A 16,648-nucleotide genomic window follows, 5' to 3' on the forward strand; every position below is an offset into this window, starting at 1 on the left:
TTAAAGTTTTTTAAAATTAATTTAAAATATCAAAAATAATTTTTAAAACAAAATATTACTTTAATATATTTTTAAATAAAAAAATTTAAAAAATAATTACAATAACATGCTAAGTTATTAAATATTTAGAATATATTTGACAATATAGTTATGATTATTTTTTAAAATGTTTATACTTAAAAATATATTAAGATAATATATTTTTTTATTTTTAAAAAATTATTTTTAATATTAATATTATAAAAGATGTAAAATATTTAAAAATATTAATTTAAAATAAAAAAAAATTTAAACTTTTTCACAAATATTTTTAAAACAAAGGACCTAAACAGTCCATTGCTCTTTAATCACCCAGCCGCTGAGATAAAGAGCGTATTTCACGCGCTCGGCAGGAGGCGCTCACGTCCCGGATAATGAAGCAAGTGGCGCATGGAGAAGTAAAATCATAATGATGTCTCTATGGAATATGAAAGTGACTTGTCGATTCGGATGATCTTGCAACTTTAATTAATAGATAATCAGACATAAACTCATCTTCCTCTGATTGGGTTCTAGTTCTAGTATAGATTTTCAAACATTAAATTTGAGTTTGGATTTCATTAGAAATTCAAGTGGTAGTTAAGCAATCAAAGACTTTAGCATTCACGCAGTAATTTAAAGCAATAATAACCTGTTTAATATTGTGATAAATATTATTTTTAAAAATATTCTTTACATCGAAATCTCCAGTGAGTCAAAACATTAGATGAGAGCTGCCTGGCAAAGAAGAGAGTTAAATCAAACTGAGTGCTGCAACGCAAGTTGTTGGCAGAAAAATGGACAGATGGCTCTCGGATGCAAGTTGATGTCAGAGATTACGTATAAAGTAGTGCTGTGAGATCTAGGTAAATCCGCTTCTCAAACGATGACCGGACAGAGCTCAACAGAATCATTCAGAACAAGCTCATCGAGCAAAGATAGCAGCACGCTACTCATCTTTCGATGAAAGATTGTAAGAAGCCTCAGCATGTGCTTCGTCCAACTTCATCATGAGTTCCTTCATGAAGGGACTGTTTGTCCCATGAGTAATTCGAAGTATATCCACAGCCCTAGTCAGTGACTTGATAGCATCTTCTGTGCAACCAAGCAACCTGTAACACAAATAACAGTAGTTCAGTGCATCTGAACCAGGGACAACAACAGCAACTACTAGTCTAAACTCCACAAGTGTAGCGCCAATGAAGTTATTTCTCAAAAAAGTATGAGAATATTCTTTGAAGTTCTTCTCTTTTGTTTGTACATGGGCATGGGGTGCAGCACTTAAATAATGCACAACAAGATGTCCTCACTATATCTTGAATACTCCAAACACAGTCCATTCAGGTCTTGGTTTCTAGCACAAAAAAAGCGAAGAGATTCCATGAATCATTGCATATCACAGGATCAGAAGTCAGACAGAGAAAATTTCAAAAAGAAATGAGAAGCATGTGCCAATCTTAATCGGCCCCATTTCTTATGCCAAATTACAACATCTGTCTCCTACATTATTGAATTGTTAAACTGGTATAGTTAATTGATTTTGGTCATCCATTACTAAAAGGGTTAAGCTAAAGAAGATTGTGATATGATTCACAATCTGCCGGATGTAGACAGTGTTCCAGTCACTGTAACTGTAAGTTCTACATGCCCAAAAACGACTTTGAACCTCAAAGCCATATTTCTGACAAGATAGGCTTTCAAAGGGATTGTCAAAGCATGTCAAAAATGAATCAAGAAAAGGGAGGGAGGAAAGGGGTTGGAATTAAAATAATAGAATCTAAGAGGTAAAAGGGAAAAAACTAACCACTCGATTTTGCCACAGGTATAATACTGCAACCCAAGCAAAGGATGAAGCTCTGGATACACTCCTGCAATAGGACAGGGAACAAAGTTTAGGATGTCAGCAGCAATCCAATTTCAGCTCTGCAATTCGAAAATGGAAAAAGATGAATTACATGGACAAAAGGACCCTGTGTAAAAGAAATAAATCTGATATTAAAGCACTACAATATAATTGTTAAGAAACTAGTCAACCAACAATGAGTAACTCAGAGTATCCAGGCCCAAGTACAGAATATATGAGCTATGTTTGCTGAATTAAGCTTAATTTTTTTTGCTAGCCTTCAAGGCTGGAGTAGATAGTTTTACAAAATCTTGAAGCTTGAGTTTCCAAGGCTTTTGAAGGAATAAGCCTTCATGTTACCATATTAGACAAAAGTATCCCATTTCCATTATTAAAAACCAGAGAATAATTAAAATAAGCTTTAATATATTTCCTATCCAGAACTCCAGTCAACGCGTGGCATACTTTGATATCCAGTAATGGTCAATCTGCAATATGCCAGAGCTTCTCTCCAATCTCCTAGCTCCATCAAAATCTGAAAAGCCAAATAACACATTTCAGCACAAGCATTTATTGAACGTTTACACATATTGCTTCAAACACAGAGCTCAATGTTCGTAAGAGAACAATCATTAAAAAGAAAACACACCTAAGGAAATACCTTCAGAAGTTCTTCTTGAGTTCGCATCAAACTAATTGAAGAAGGATGGCACAGCTCCATTTGAAGTTTCTCAATCATCTTATATAGAGAAATAACTTCCTCCTGGTCTAAACTTAGTTAAATATCAAACTCTCGTTTAATTTTGTCAAATGTAAATGGAAGTATCGTTACAACAAAGAAAAAAAAACAAAACATAGCAATGGAAAGGCGAGAAGCAAACCTATGTAACCAAATGGAAATAAAGAATTACAGGAAAAGGATACTTCCAGGGGAAGTAGACTTGAGTTTCTTGTCTGAAATTGCTGTTATTTCACATGCAATCCTTTTTACCTCTTCCTTGCTCCTACGAAGGCCACAAGTTTGGCATATAAATCCTTTGTCTTCTGCCATACCCAAAAAGAAAAGAATTAAAAAACAGCGAAGCTTGTATGATTGAAATGACTACAACATAATCATATACCAGAATCACGGAGCAAAAAACCATTGCATCTATCATCTTTGCATCTGTAGCCTTCCAGAATCGCACTTTCTTGGATATCATCATACTGACCCATCAACAGTATGCTAAAAATTTTAGCTGGCAACAAATGTACGTGTCTGTGTGTTCATGCATATGGTGGAACCTCTTATTTTCAGATCATCACAAGTCCACTTTAAAAACAGGTTTCATTACAGAAATCACTTAGATTTATCAAAGAGTAGTCAAAAATCAAAAGAATTTGATACACCATTTCCTCATAATATTTTTTTCCATGCAAAATATTTTATGAGGGAAAGATGAAGACAAGCCTAGCATACTTTACACATGCATGTGTCTGCTGCATTCTTATAAATTTAGGCCAGGAGGGTACCACTTTGATGCAGCGGGGACATGTGCAAGTGAAAAAGTACTGTTCTTTGAGAGCCTTTTGCCGAGTCATAGTGCTTCCAGCAGTGTCTATGTAAGCTATCGACAACTTAAAAGAAGAAAATAACAAATAACATTAGAATTACATCAATAAAAGTATTTTAGAATTTAGAGACAATTTGCATTCTAATGCCAATTTACACCATAGCTAAATGTCCCAAACATGATGTTATCCAGAAAACAGCAGAAGCAGATAAAAGGAGGGTTTAAAGATACAATAAAGTTCATTGAAGCTTCAAAAAAGCTAATCCAAACCAGCAGGTAACAGCTCCTAGAATCCTGTGTCAAGGAATCATCATTTTTTTCCCATGTAGACATTGTAATAGGCATGACTCAAACAACCTGACAAAAGTTGTCACTGCCACTGCTTTAGATATTGGTAAAGAAAAATGTGAAGTCGCTTTCTGGAAGTCTATATGGTTTCAAACCTCAAATGGTTTATGTGCCTTGTGAGCAGTCCAATACAAATCCAGAGGAACTAACAAACATGCAACTAATATCTAGGTTTATCCTATTCATAATTTTATCAAAGGTAATGAACAAACTATAACGATGTAGTGTTTGCTCAAGGGAGGAAAAAAAGTGAAATTTAGATCTTCAACAAAAACCTTCCAACAATTCCCAACAAAATTGCATGGATTCATTTCCCTCGTCCCTATAACTAGATATTTGTGTATCCTTTGCAGACCAAATTATTCCTATTTGTGCAAGAAAGAACTATGAATTCCCATATTTTTAATACCTTCATAATCAGAAGTATTTTTCCTCTCAAACATGCTTTCCCTCCTAACCACACAATTTCAGTCTTGATATGTCCTTTAACATGACTAATATATTGCTGCTGCCTGTTGTCTAGGGTCTCACAACTTCTTCAGCATGGTTCTGTATTCAGAATTAAGTCCCAATCCAAATCTTGAATCCTGAATTTTGCATCAGAAGTATTTTCAATATCCACTCATATTCATCTACGTTACTGACAATAACAGTCCCTTTGAAGCAAATGGTCACTAGCAAATGCTTAGAGTTTTTGAACATATAAACTGGTGCAGAACAGGATTTTTTTTTAATAAAACAGGATTAAAATCCCCGAGACTACACTGTGATGAACAATTAAAACGAATATATATTAGAATAACCCGTTCACAGCTCTAGCATTTTCTGAGCCTTGGGTTTCCCAATAAATTTTTACATAATCATCAAAGAAGTAGGCCTGGGCAAACCCAACTAATCAGTTACCTCTTACAGTTCTTCAACTAATGTACAAAGTACAATGATTAGTAGAAAGCACACCTTACCTCTGCTCCTTCTGGTATATGCTCTACAGCTCGAACAACAGATGACTTTCCCTCAAATGTCAGCACAGCATTGGGCATGCAGCTGCAAGCACCAGAATGAATTGGCAAACCAACGACCAGGAAAGATGACAAGCTCACAGTATTCCACTAATAATTACCTGTGGTTGATAATGGAAACAACAGGATAGAGTCCTGTGCCTAGAGGTCTGAGTTCACAGTCACAAATGGTATGGGCATTGCATGCCAGCTGCATTTCATTGTGGAGGAACAGATGCCAAAACTAAGTATCAGAAAAGGATTCAAATGGAGGTTTGTCTCAGTGCATTACATAGAATCAGTTTCCATTGCAATTGCAACTGCAATCCGCACGAAAATAAAACATAGGATCACTTTTTTTATGGATCCTGTGCACTTCTACATAAGATTTTGTTGAGCACTTATGAATTAAAAGCTTAACTTAAAACAACCCTTAAATTCTTAAATAATGCATGAAATGCTGTGCAAAAGTTCCCAAAACAACATTGCACTGTCCCTACTGTTTCGCACAAGGGAAGCTTATGATAGGGAATATGAAACTACAGACCAAACACATTTAAGAAAGCTTGCAACTACTCCTAGCATGTAAATCAGCTGAACTGTGGGAGTGCTTGCTGAAACAGCTTTAGGTGATAGTGGTTAACATCTACAAATTACTAATGTACAGCATAAAATAAGTTGGGGACCTTGGAGAAGTTCTCGGCAATCTCTTTTAAGTTGATCTCAGGCCATTGAAGAATGAAGTGGACAAGGTTGGCCATCTGTGCATATAGCACCAGTTGCTTCTCATCAAGGTCCTTCAAGTCTTCACCAAATATAAGGTTAAACAAAACAAGCATTTTAAGCAACCACAACATTGAGGAAATGAACTACACACTATGAGTGGATACGCGACACCAATGCCTCCACGAAATTGTAACTGTCTGTAACACTAGTAGGGATGAACTGGCAGTCAAAACAATTAAATTTGTAAGTGCACAGGTCAAAGACAAGAGCCCAGTGAGCAAGTATGTGATGAACAATAAACCAGAGATTGATAAAGTAATTACCATCTCATTTTGCAATTTTCTACGAAGGTAAAGTCTAACCATCAAACGAATAGAAGGCGTAACAGCCTTTCGCTTCTCCTTCTCAAGCCGAGAGAGAGCATTGCATTCAAGTCGATGCAACTTCCACTCTGATTTCTGAGAATTATACACAAACACCCTTGTTCAATACACAGTTTTCCCATTTTAAAGGAAGAAAAAAGAAATTGCGTGCTTAGATTTTTGTAACACCTGGCATGTGCTTCCACAGTACCACACAACTTGACAAGCCGAGCATTTCTTGAGGCTCTCTGATGCAAAACATCCATCACATCTCGAGACAGTAGTGGAGTTGTTTGGTACACAGACATAGGGCTCTTGCCTTAAAATCACTTCTCCTGCGAATACAAATGGCCAATTTAATTTACAGATGGAAAGATATTGAGCGTTGAATTGGCTTCGCTTTCAAGAAACAAAAGCAATTTCCTATCAGATAGCTATTGAGTTCTTGGACTTGTCAAGTGTATGATAAATAAATGAGGAAGAGAGACCTGGATAGAAATTCTTGGTGGTGAGCAGACATCGTCCTTTCTCCGGAAGATTAGACACAGCTAATCCACCATCTCTAACAACATTTTGCAATTCCTCCATGGATAGATAGATAGATTACTCAGGCTGGACTAGCCTCTCCCCTCCCCTCCACGCGCATCTAGTAGAGTATAACACTACAACTCTAGGGCAGACATATTTTGAATATAACTTGACCTTCCCTTCCTCCCATTTTCGCATTCCCAAACATGCCCTAAAATTTGGGTTAAAGTCACGCGCTCTTACGGCGAATGACGTGTCCCTTGGATAATCCAACGGCTTCAAAACTTCAGTGACAACAAACTTTAACTCCTCCTGTGCCAGTAGCATGTGTTGTTTTGTGCCGTTTGGGAATGCCGCTGTGACTATATTTTTAAAAAGTTTAAATTTTTTTTATTAAAATTTAATATAATTTATTTGTTTTGCATCATTTTAATATATTAATATTAAAAATAATTTTTAAAAAATAAAACATATTATTAATATATATTTTAACATAAAAAATTATTTAAAAAATACTCATAATTACACCGCCAGAAACGCTCTTTCTCCGTTGACTACCCTCCCTTTGAACACAGTTCAGTAGAGAGGTTTTTTTTTTAATGAGTTGAACCAAAAAAATAAAATAAAAAACACGCATTCACTCTCTTTCTCTCCCTCTCTATCGATCAGTTGCAGCCTCTACAGGTAGGTGTCAAATATTTTTACCTTGCTTGACAACCGGAAACGCTTAAAATGTGATTTCTTTGTTGTTGCTGTTTTGGTTCAGCAATGGATAGCAGTAGTACGCCTTGTAAGCTGTTACTATGTGGAAAATCATCTGCAGAGAATGAAATTGCTAAATCATTGATGAACAATAACACTCTTAAACTGCCGGATAATGTGGAAATCTCTACTCTTTTGCACTCGGAGATTCTTGATGAGCCGCAGCAAAATGAAGAATCTTTCTCTCTTTCACGGTTTATGAATTCTCTTTCAACTAATCTATTCGGTAGATTACTCATTTGGTCTCCGCTATTGCCTTCAACTCATGATCTTGTTTCCAAGTAAGCATCTCCAAATTTAATCTTGCGATTTTCGTGTGCTGTTTAATTATTATTGTTATGTTTTTTTTAAAAGAAATTCTGGCAGCAATTTTGGCGAGCTTCCAATTGGTGCTGTTTGCATTGCTGACGTTCAATATAAAGGGCGAGGTTTGTGAAAGGAATGTCATGCTGTGAGTTTAGAAAAGTCGAATATATCTGTATGTATGTTATTTTGTTTGACTGTGCAGGCCGATCGAAGAATGTGTGGGAATCTCCAGCAGGTTGCTTGATGTTTTCATTTACCATTCAAATGGAGGATGGGCAAGTTGTGCCTTTGCTGCAATACGTAGTGTCTCTTGCTGTTACAGAGGCAATTAAGGATCTTTGTGACGAAAATGTTAGTTTTTGTTTTTTAATTGAAGTGCGTTGCCAGCCATTACCTAGTTATAACCTTCTCATTTCTTATTTGATATCTGAATATCGCTTCCTTGGTGATTTTTTCTTTAACCAGATAACATAAGATGGTGTGTGAAAAACACAAGTTTTTAAGGCATGACACCTGACAGTGTCTGATTGAACGATGACTCTAGGCTGCTTTACCCATTAATGCTATACATGATTTTCTTATTGCAAATTTTCAGTCAGCAAGTATGTGAGTTTGAGGTTTAGACGTCGATTCACGCATTTTGGGGGTACATGATTTATTTCAGGGCTTACCACATATTGACGTTAAAATAAAATGGCCAAATGATCTTTATTTAAATGGTGTTAAAGTTGGAGGCATTCTCTGCACCTCAACATACAGATCAAAGAAGTTCAATATCAGTGCCGGTAAAAATGATTCTTCTGTGGTTTGCGAATGGTTTCTGATTTTCACACTTACATATAGCTAACTGGCTACTTTGTTTAGCACCCATTCTCTGTAATCCAAATTATACAGAAGGTTGGTTCTAAATTTGTATTTATGATACGAGCAAACTAGCATTCCAATATTGCAGGTATAGGCTTGAATGTCGATAATGAGAAACCAACAACATGCTTGAATGCAGTCTTTAGAGAGTTGGCTGGTGCTGCATGTGCATTAAGAAGAGAAGATATTGTTGCAGCCTTTCTAAATAAGTTTGAAAAACTTTATGATCTTTTCATAAATGGAGGTGAGTAAATTCTTTAACTTATTAAAAAGACATTTCCATCATCAAATATGCCATTTCACTTATCAATCATCCTGTAGAATTTCCATCCAAACATGCTAGCCTTCTTTGGTTTTATTACGTCAAAAGTCAAAAATATCATCATCATGGTAATTAACTGAGTTTATTTCCAAAAAACGGTAAAAGGCATATATGGCTATGGATGGTTATTCTTATTATTTGCTTGCCACTTGACATCATAAAAGGAAGAGAAATAACACCGAGGTGGCTGAAACTTAAAGGTTATTCAATATAGGATGAAATAAAAAGTGGCTATCATGGAAATTTCAATACCTGTTGGTCCAACTTTTGAGGAGAATGAACTTCATTACTGAAGCTCAAATAATTGTTTGAGATTTATTTATAGCTAGGCTTCATCCCTTTCCTTCTTCCATTGCATTTGTGGAATACTTTACAATATTAGCTCGTTGTTAAACTTTTTGGGGTTCTTCCTCTTGGATACTAGCAGGCTAGTGTGTTTGTGCCATTTTGAGTTCTTGTTGACTTACATATTGTGGCGTTTAGGGGTTTGCTTCATATTTCTTCCAGGTATTGGTTTGCTATCTCCTAGTCTAGTAAAGCAACAGCTGGAATTGACTTCATTCAGAATCCATAAAGCATTTCAATAAGCAAGCTCTTATTAAGTTATCTAAGATAGATTGAAAGATGCTGATTTGATACTTTCCAATCAGTTAAGGAAGGCATATTTTAACTCTCAACCAAATACTTCTTGTAGTTCTGCCTAAATCAACTCTTAGGAAATTTTAGAATGGTAAGACAATGGATTGAAATTTTATGGTTTTATTGATGTGAATGGTAAAGTTTGCAAGCAAAAAAGTGAAGATTTGATTGGATTTTTATTTTAATCTTCTACTCATTTGTCTCTTGCTAGGGCAAGATACCTTATGAGGTTAAGGTTTTTGTTCGGATGGTTCTCAATAACATAAAGTCCAATGACTTGTTACAAGTTAGGATTGCCTTAATTGTGATGTGGAACGTCTAACAGGTACATTCATGATCAGATTACCAAGTCCAGACCTAAAAAGAAGTCCGAACAAGTTAAAGGAGCTTGTTGGCGGAAATAACATAACTTTTAATTTGACCATTAAATCAAGCTGAAATTTTGCGAGCGCGTTCTTCATGCAACCAATTGATATCGTTTACATGTCCAAAATAGGTCCAATAATTGTTGTTTTAGAATATATTTTTTTCCTTGTTATTTTACTTTTCTTATTTAGTTTAGGAATTCTAATACTAGTTGGATTCTATATTAGGCATATAACTTTCAATAAGGATTCGTTTTCCTATAAGGAATAGGATATGGTCTAGAACTAGTATAAATAAGGTTGTCTAGTTATTTTTCATAACAATTAAGAATTATTAACATTCAAAGTTATTAAATCAGATGTTTATTTGCAATTTTAAGGTTTGTGAAACCTTAGTTTCTTCATTTTAAATAAACATGTTGCATCAATTAATGTGGTTAGCTTGTTTAATGGATGGAGACATTAGCAACATCATCCTACCCTGCAATGAAGATCAAGGAGTTGAAGCCATCTAAAGTGTTGTGAGGACTCAAGAGGCACCTTATAGAATCTTATTACAAAGATTTGATTGGTTGGAATGTTCAGTAGCAGACATAGTTGAGCAGTTAGATTAGCTACTAGGGCAAGGTATAAACAGGGATCGTGGTGAAAGGAGGAACGTGCCTAGAGACTTATCTCAAGTAGACCAAACCCCGAAGTTGTTCTACAATCTTTTATAGATAACCTATCTATTTGGAAGAATTTGAAGTGGACGAGATTGATGGAGGTTACAAGGGTTTTGCCTATTACAATAGGCAAAGGCCCGCTAAACGTTAGCATGAGATGAATGGATTCTATTTGAGGGTCCTATACATGGTTTGTGTTGTTTTGAGCTCTTCTTAACTTACATATTGTGGTGTTTAGGGGCTTGCTTCAAATTTCTTCCAGATATTTGTTTGTCGTCTCCTAGTCTAGTAAAGCACCAACTGGAATTGACTTCATTCAGAATCCATAAAGCATTTCAATGACTAGCTCTTATTAGTTATCTAAAATAGACTGAAAGGTGTTGATTTGATACTTTCCAATCACTTAAGGAAGGCATATTTTAACTCTTAACTAAACACTTCATGTAGTTATGCTTGAATCAGCTTTTAGGGAATTTTAGAATGGTAAGACAATGGATTAAGATTTATATGGTTTTATTGATGTGAATTGTGAAGTTTGAAAGCCAAAAAAGTGAAGATTTGATTTGATTGGATTTTTTTTTAAGCTCCAAACTCTACTCATTTGTCTCTTACTAGGGCAAGATACCCTATGAGGTTAAGGTTTTTGTTCGGTTGGTTCTCAATAACATAAAGTCCAATGACTTGTTACAGGTTAGGATTGCTCTAATTGTGATGTTGAACATCCAACAAGTACAATCATGATCATATCAACAAGTCCAGACCTAAGAAAAAGTCCGAACAAGTTAAAGGAGCTTGTTAGCAAAAACAATATGATTTTCAATTTTATCATTGGATCAAGCTGAAATTTTGCAAGCACGTTCTTCTTACAACCAATTGAGATCATTTACATGTCCAAATTAGAACTGGAATTGTTTCATATTTTTTTAATTGTCCTTGTTATTTTACTTTTCTTATTTAGTTTAGGAATTCTAATGCCAATTAGATTCTATAGCGGGCATAAGGGTTCATTTTCCTATAAGGAATAGGATATGGTCTAGGAGTAGTATAAATAGAGTTGTCTAGTTATTTTTCATAATAATTAAGAATTATTAACATTTAGAATCATTAAATTAGATGTTTAGCTACAATTTTAGGGTTTGTAAAACCCTGATTTCTTCCTTTTTGCTAAACATGTTGTGTCAATTAATATCAGAGCTGGTTAGCTTGCTCGATGGATAGAGACATTGACAACATCATCCTACCTTGCAATGTAAATCAAGGAGTTGAAGCCATAGAAGCGTTGTGAGGACTCAAGAGGCACCATATAGAATCTTATTGCAGGCACCATATAGAATCTTATTGCAAAGATTTGATTGATTAGAACGTTCAGTAGTAGACATAGCTGAGCAGTTAGATCAACTACCAGGGGAAGGCATAAACAAGGATGGTGTTGAAAGAAGGGGCGTGCCCAAAGGCTTATCTAAGAGTGGATCAAATCCCAAAGTTGTTCCTCCAATCTTACATGGACAACCTATCCATTTGGAGGAATTTGAAGAGGACAAGATTGATTGAGGTTGCATGGGTTTTGCCTATTATGATAGGCATAGGCCTACTAAACATTAGCATGAGACGAATGAACCCGCCCTAGCTTCAATGTAGATATGGACATAGAAAAATTCTTTGACTGGATTACTAAATGCGACAGGCTTAAGGAATGCATGAATACCTCAGAGGAGATGATAGTGAAATTGACCACATACAAGTTGAAAGGTGGAGCTTTTTCTTGATGGAAACTACAAATGGATATAAGCAAAAGAGAGGGCAGGGCATTTGTTAGATCATGGATGCAAGACAAGTTCCTTCCTATGGATTATGATCATTATTATTTCAGTGATATCAGTACTGTTTGCAATGAAATAAATGTATCCATAAATATAATGCTGAATTTCAAAGGCTGACTCAATGTAATCACCTACAAGAGCTAGAAAGTCAACAAGTTATAACTAGTTGAGGTCGTTTTCATGCTCAAATTAGGTCTGGAAGTTGCTTTTTTATAAATTTTTTTATTTTTCTTGTTATTTTTCTTTTTTTATTTAGTTTAGAAATCTCGATGCTAGTTGGATTCTATATTAACCATATAACTATCAATAAGGATTCCTTTTCCTATGAGGATTAAGATTTAAGTCTAGAACTAATATAAATGGTTATCTAATTTATTTTTCAAAATAGTTAAAGAATTATTGATATTCAATGTTATTAAATCATATTTTTCTCTATAGTTTAGCTGGTTTCTTCCTTTTCATCAAAGGCTGTGTTAAATTGTAATAATGTCATTTCCTTTTCTCGTATGATAGCTGCATCAGAAATTTCTTTACAAATAGCAATTTGTTTCTATTGATAATGTCATTTTTATTTCCAAACTAACCACATTACATGTAGTAGTAATAATGATGATGATGATGCCACATTCGTCTCTCTCTCTCTCTCTGAATTTTTTTTGGCATGGCATCCAGGATTTCAAACTCTTGAGGAGCTTTACTATAAAACATGGCTGCATAGGTGAGATGTACTTTTCAATACTCTCCAGTATTTCACATGATTTCCTCTTTGCAACTCTGTTGTTGTGTTATTGCTTTCCTTTTCTGTGTGTGCTTGTTTACTTTTTTGAATGTAAAGGGCACTGGTAATGTTTATAATTGGTTAAGGTTGATGTCGATTCAAATCAAAGATGGTTTATTGGTTTGTCATTTCATCACTCCTTTTGAAAGTTTATGTCCAAACAAGTTATGAAGTAGATAATCTTCAAGATGCATAACAAAGGAGATCCATCATGTTCATGTTCTGTAGCCATGAAAAGTATCGAGGTCCGTTGAAATTTTAAATTGCTGTCGTTATGAATTTCTCACAACCGAGCATGGTGCTTGGCAAACCTAAAAACAATTTGACTGAAATTAAAAACAAAAGAAAAAAATAAACCTTCTAGTTCCATACAGAAAAGAATATTGTTTCACACACTTTGCTTCATCTAGGATGATATGTTGTTCAAATCAATGGGTCATTAGCTAGCTTCTTAGGCATATCCTTGTTTCAGCTGCTCACATTATCGATTCCCTTTGGATGCCTTCAGCTTATGAGTGTAACTTGATTTCCACAAATCATTTCAGTCAATTGTTTTCTAATGTCCAACTCAATATTCTGACAAGCATGTTGATTCCCAATTCTTTTATATATATATATATAGACACTGCTTGCACATGCTTTTCACTTGTTGAATACTGATTCGTGTTTTGTTTATATTACTGCATATGGATCACCAAATTGATGTTCGCTTCGCTTTAAAAAGTCCTCACAACTAGACAACTGCTCAACTTTGTATGCTATTGCCTATAAGACAGCTGATCGGACTTGTTTATATCATTCAGACAAGCATGTTTTAGATATTTGTTTTCTGGGCACACCTTTCCCTAGTATTGAATTACAAATTTTCAAATATTTATCCATGTGCTTTTCTTATTGGAACTTCGGAGGCTATATGTGGTATCTTGGAACCTTGGTTATGTTCTTTATCCAGTACTGAACTCTTGGATTCACTTATCATGATCTGCGATGCATTTGTCATCTTTTGTGTGTATAGCTATGATTTATTTTTAGATGTTCATGCAGCGGGCAGAGAGTTATCATCCAGGAGAAGAATGAGAACCAAGTAGTGGAGAACGTGGTCACTATTCAGGTATGACCTTGCTAAGGTTGATTTCCTAGATAACGTGCTACCTTCTGATTTGAATTCACATTTTGCTCCTAGTAAACCTGTGGAGAGTTTTATCCCGCTACATATTGCTAACTGAAAATTCCACAATCTGATTTTATAATTTCAGTTTCATTGATGATGCAAATTTTAGTTCCTTAAGCCCCTTGATATGATAGACCTTTAGCAACAGGTGCTAAATAAGAGGAAGTGCCATGCTGCTTGTGCTAGAACCTGAAATGACGCGTTCTAAAGTGTTTAGCTAATTCTTTTATTTGCAGGGCTTGACACCTTCTGGTTATTTGCTAGCTATTGGTGAAGACAATCAAATGTGTGAACTTCATCCTGATGGCAATAGGTAGATTGGTGTTACCTTCCAAAATATATATTCTTGTTTATTAAAATCTACACTTTTTTGAAGTTGAATTCGAAGAGAATGAATGGGTTTGTGTGGTGCTCAGTTGTGCATGAGTAGTACTTATTCAACAAAAGCATAGTGCATCATTAATGTATTGATCTATCCTATTCTCTTGTAGTACAAGTTTTCCATGGATCCATGTGCGTCAGAGTGGCCATTATGTTTTTCTCAACCCAGATGTCTTGAGTCCTTGACTTGGTTGCAAATTTGAATGGGCCAGCGACAACTTTCCATGTTTCTGAATTTTTCTGGTCATCAAATAAAAAACAATGGGAAACGATCTGCTTCTGATTGTTACTATCTGCTGTCATCTTCCCTACTTTGACTAAAATATGCTAGGTTTAGTATCATGTAGTTTTACATTTCAGATGATTTGGTTCCATACAGAGAACTTGCCTCGTTATCCTCGTAATGTAAGTAATCGCAATATTTTTTTTATTTTTTTCTCATTGGCTACAGTTTCGACTTTTTCAAAGGACTGGTTAGAAGAAAAATTGAATAAAGAAGATTCCCAGGCACCTTCCACCAGAGGCAAAAGTCATGTTGGAACGGCAGCGTAGCTGAAGATGTTTTATGAACTGTATCTCTTACTTTCATGTAATTAAACTACTTTGCCCATATTTATCTTGAAATTGCTTTGTTTAATTGAGATTTTGGTAAAACTTATACAGGTTTTTCTTTAGTTCCTTTTTTTCCCCTGGAGGTGCAATTCTTTCTTTACTTATTGATTAGGTCATATTCCTTCACCAAATATTTAATTTTAAATCGTTTTTGTAGCTTTGCGGAGAGCAGGCCAAGATGTATAGCAATAATCAATCATTTGTTAGAAACCTGGACACTTCTGTGCCATCAGTGGAATGATACGAATGAACAACTCCATAATTGATTTGGTATGTGGCTCATCACTAGAGAATAGATACCTCGACTGTTAGTGCGGTCTGAGACTCAGACACTGGTACGACCTATGATCGAGGTGAATTTCTCTCTTTCTCTCCCCTTTTCTCTCTATGCATTTTGTTTTAGAAGGAAAAGAAAACGACCCTTCACCCTCATAAACACTAGCTTCTGCATGGAACAAGATGGTCTAACCTCATATATATATTTTTGGGGTGGCCGTAACCCTTTATGGGGACCATGTGGCAGACTTTGTCGTCATTACAATGGAATTATATTGAGGTTTAGTCTTCTTCAAGAGGCTGCAAATGAGCAAGTAAAGATAAAGTCTTCTTCAAGAGGCTGCAAATGAGCAAGTAAAGATAAAGCTCTTTCAAATCTGGGTAAATAAATTAATATTTTTATATAATTCAAGGTCAAGAATCTAGGTCCTAAAAACTCAAGGCTAGTTATTTATAATTCCAAGAGCAGGATTCGCCAATCATCTACAAAATCCTTCGGCTCAGAATTGATATCCTGTGTTCCATATTCCATTGTTTATATTTCACTCACACTCTCTCATGCATAAAGAAGTGTGAAAGGGGCATTTGTGAAGATGTACAGGGAGGTCTTTGTGTTTCGAGTGGGAAAAAAAGAAGAAGAGGATCGGTCAAATGCACAATCACATGACCAGCAGGCATGGTGGACCTGGTGAGTGGGAGATAGAATCAAATAAAACGAGGTTAGCACGTGGAATAAGGAAAAAAGATGCTGCAAGTTGGAGTGGTGTAGAAATTGCTCGAGTTCCCTTCTCATCCGCAAGTAGAGTTCTTCAAAACAGCAGCAGCTCGGCGTTTAGTAGTGCGTTGTAGCTTTTATTGTCTGCTAGCGTGTCGTGCCTCTGCCCTCCTTTGGTGCAATTAAGATTTTCTTGTCTACAGGCCATCAACGTAAAAGTGATCGATCCTGCACGAGTTTTCATTCTCTTTTGGCACCTTCGTTTTTATCTAAATTATATTAATAGTATTCGTGTGGTAAGAAGAAGCAATATAATTGCCTCTCGTAATTGTTTTAGTAAACTTCAGCGATAGGCTGAGCTATTATATAATTACAAAAGCCATAAGAGTTTAAAAATCTGACCAAGACAATAAATATTGTAAAACTCCCTCTTGAGTTTAATCTTGCAATTTTTCCCTCAAAGACATAGCTTTAGATCCCTTTATCTATATGGTTTAATGAGTATTCAACTCTTTTGTATTTTTTTGGGGCTCTGGTCCATGCTTTCTTTGATTCCACAATTTTATAAAAATCAACATTATGAAGAACTACCGATA

General features: G+C 35.3%; 2 protein-coding genes across 7 annotated transcripts; one reads left to right on the forward strand and one right to left on the reverse strand.

Annotated features, from left to right (window-relative positions):
* Positions 1–653: 653 nt before the first annotated feature.
* On the reverse strand, positions 654–6,653 carry LOC133695480 (histone-lysine N-methyltransferase ASHR1). Of its 3 annotated transcripts, none has more exons than XM_062117495.1 (14): positions 6,337–6,646; positions 6,038–6,183; positions 5,810–5,944; positions 5,651–5,705; positions 5,447–5,565; positions 4,883–4,971; positions 4,725–4,806; positions 3,374–3,478; positions 2,983–3,067; positions 2,786–2,905; positions 2,523–2,629; positions 2,327–2,396; positions 1,823–1,886; positions 654–1,130 (listed from the first exon to the last, which is right to left on the reverse strand). In XM_062117495.1, exons 1-14 carry the CDS (start codon positions 6,434–6,436, stop codon positions 968–970), a joined length of 1,440 nt encoding a protein of 479 aa, XP_061973479.1. In that variant the 5' UTR covers positions 6,437–6,646; the 3' UTR covers positions 654–967. The 3 variants fall into 3 exon arrangements, 2 of the variants coding, with proteins under 2 accessions (XP_061973479.1, XP_061973480.1); XM_062117496.1 differs by lacking the exon at positions 654–1,130 and adding an exon at positions 1,151–1,372 and having other exon boundaries at positions 6,337–6,652; XR_009842444.1 differs by lacking the exon at positions 654–1,130 and having other exon boundaries at positions 1,820–1,886; positions 2,511–2,629; positions 6,337–6,653.
* Positions 6,654–6,931: 278 nt separating this feature from the next.
* LOC133693685 (biotin--protein ligase 2-like) lies at positions 6,932–16,514 on the forward strand. 4 transcript variants are annotated; one of them, XR_009842154.1, is made up of 12 exons: positions 6,932–7,060; positions 7,143–7,419; positions 7,505–7,566; positions 7,647–7,795; positions 8,109–8,229; positions 8,397–8,552; positions 12,792–12,837; positions 13,942–14,008; positions 14,305–14,381; positions 14,901–15,038; positions 15,219–15,414; positions 15,585–16,514. XR_009842154.1 is itself a non-coding variant. In XM_062114954.1 (11 exons), the coding sequence occupies exons 2-11, from the start codon at positions 7,145–7,147 to the stop codon at positions 14,633–14,635; spliced, it is 1,011 nt and encodes a 336-aa protein (XP_061970938.1). In that variant the 5' UTR covers positions 6,932–7,060; positions 7,143–7,144; the 3' UTR covers positions 14,636–14,935. The 4 variants fall into 4 exon arrangements, 2 of the variants coding, with proteins under 2 accessions (XP_061970938.1, XP_061970936.1); XR_009842153.1 differs by having other exon boundaries at positions 15,939–16,514; XM_062114954.1 differs by lacking the exons at positions 15,219–15,414; positions 15,585–16,514 and adding an exon at positions 8,309–8,341 and having other exon boundaries at positions 8,448–8,552; positions 14,560–14,935.
* Positions 16,515–16,648: the final 134 nt, after the last annotated feature.

Source organism: Populus nigra, chromosome 5 (genome assembly GCF_951802175.1).
Source record: "Populus nigra chromosome 5, ddPopNigr1.1, whole genome shotgun sequence".
Lineage (NCBI taxonomy): Eukaryota > Viridiplantae > Streptophyta > Magnoliopsida > Malpighiales > Salicaceae > Populus > Populus nigra.

Bases quoted from the DNA above. Each gene is read 5' to 3' on its own strand.
- LOC133693685 (XM_062114952.1), top strand. From the start codon at position 7,145: ATGGATAGCAGTAGTACGCCTTGTAAGCTGTTACTATGTGGAAAATCA. The intron at 7,420-7,504 runs GTAAGCATCTCC...AAATTCTGGCAG, and splicing joins ACTCATGATCTTGTTTCCAA to CAATTTTGGCGAGCTTCCAA. The intron at 12,838-13,941 runs GTGAGATGTACT...ATGTTCATGCAG, and splicing joins TATAAAACATGGCTGCATAG to CGGGCAGAGAGTTATCATCC.
- LOC133695480 (XM_062117495.1), bottom strand. From the start codon at position 6,436: ATGGAGGAATTGCAAAATGTTGTTAGAGATGGTGGATTAGCTGTGTCT. The intron at 5,706-5,809 runs GTAATTACTTTA...TTTGACTGCCAG, and splicing joins GAAAATTGCAAAATGAGATG to TTCATCCCTACTAGTGTTAC. The intron at 4,972-5,446 runs GTCCCCAACTTA...AATGAAATGCAG, and splicing joins TTGCCGAGAACTTCTCCAAG to CTGGCATGCAATGCCCATAC.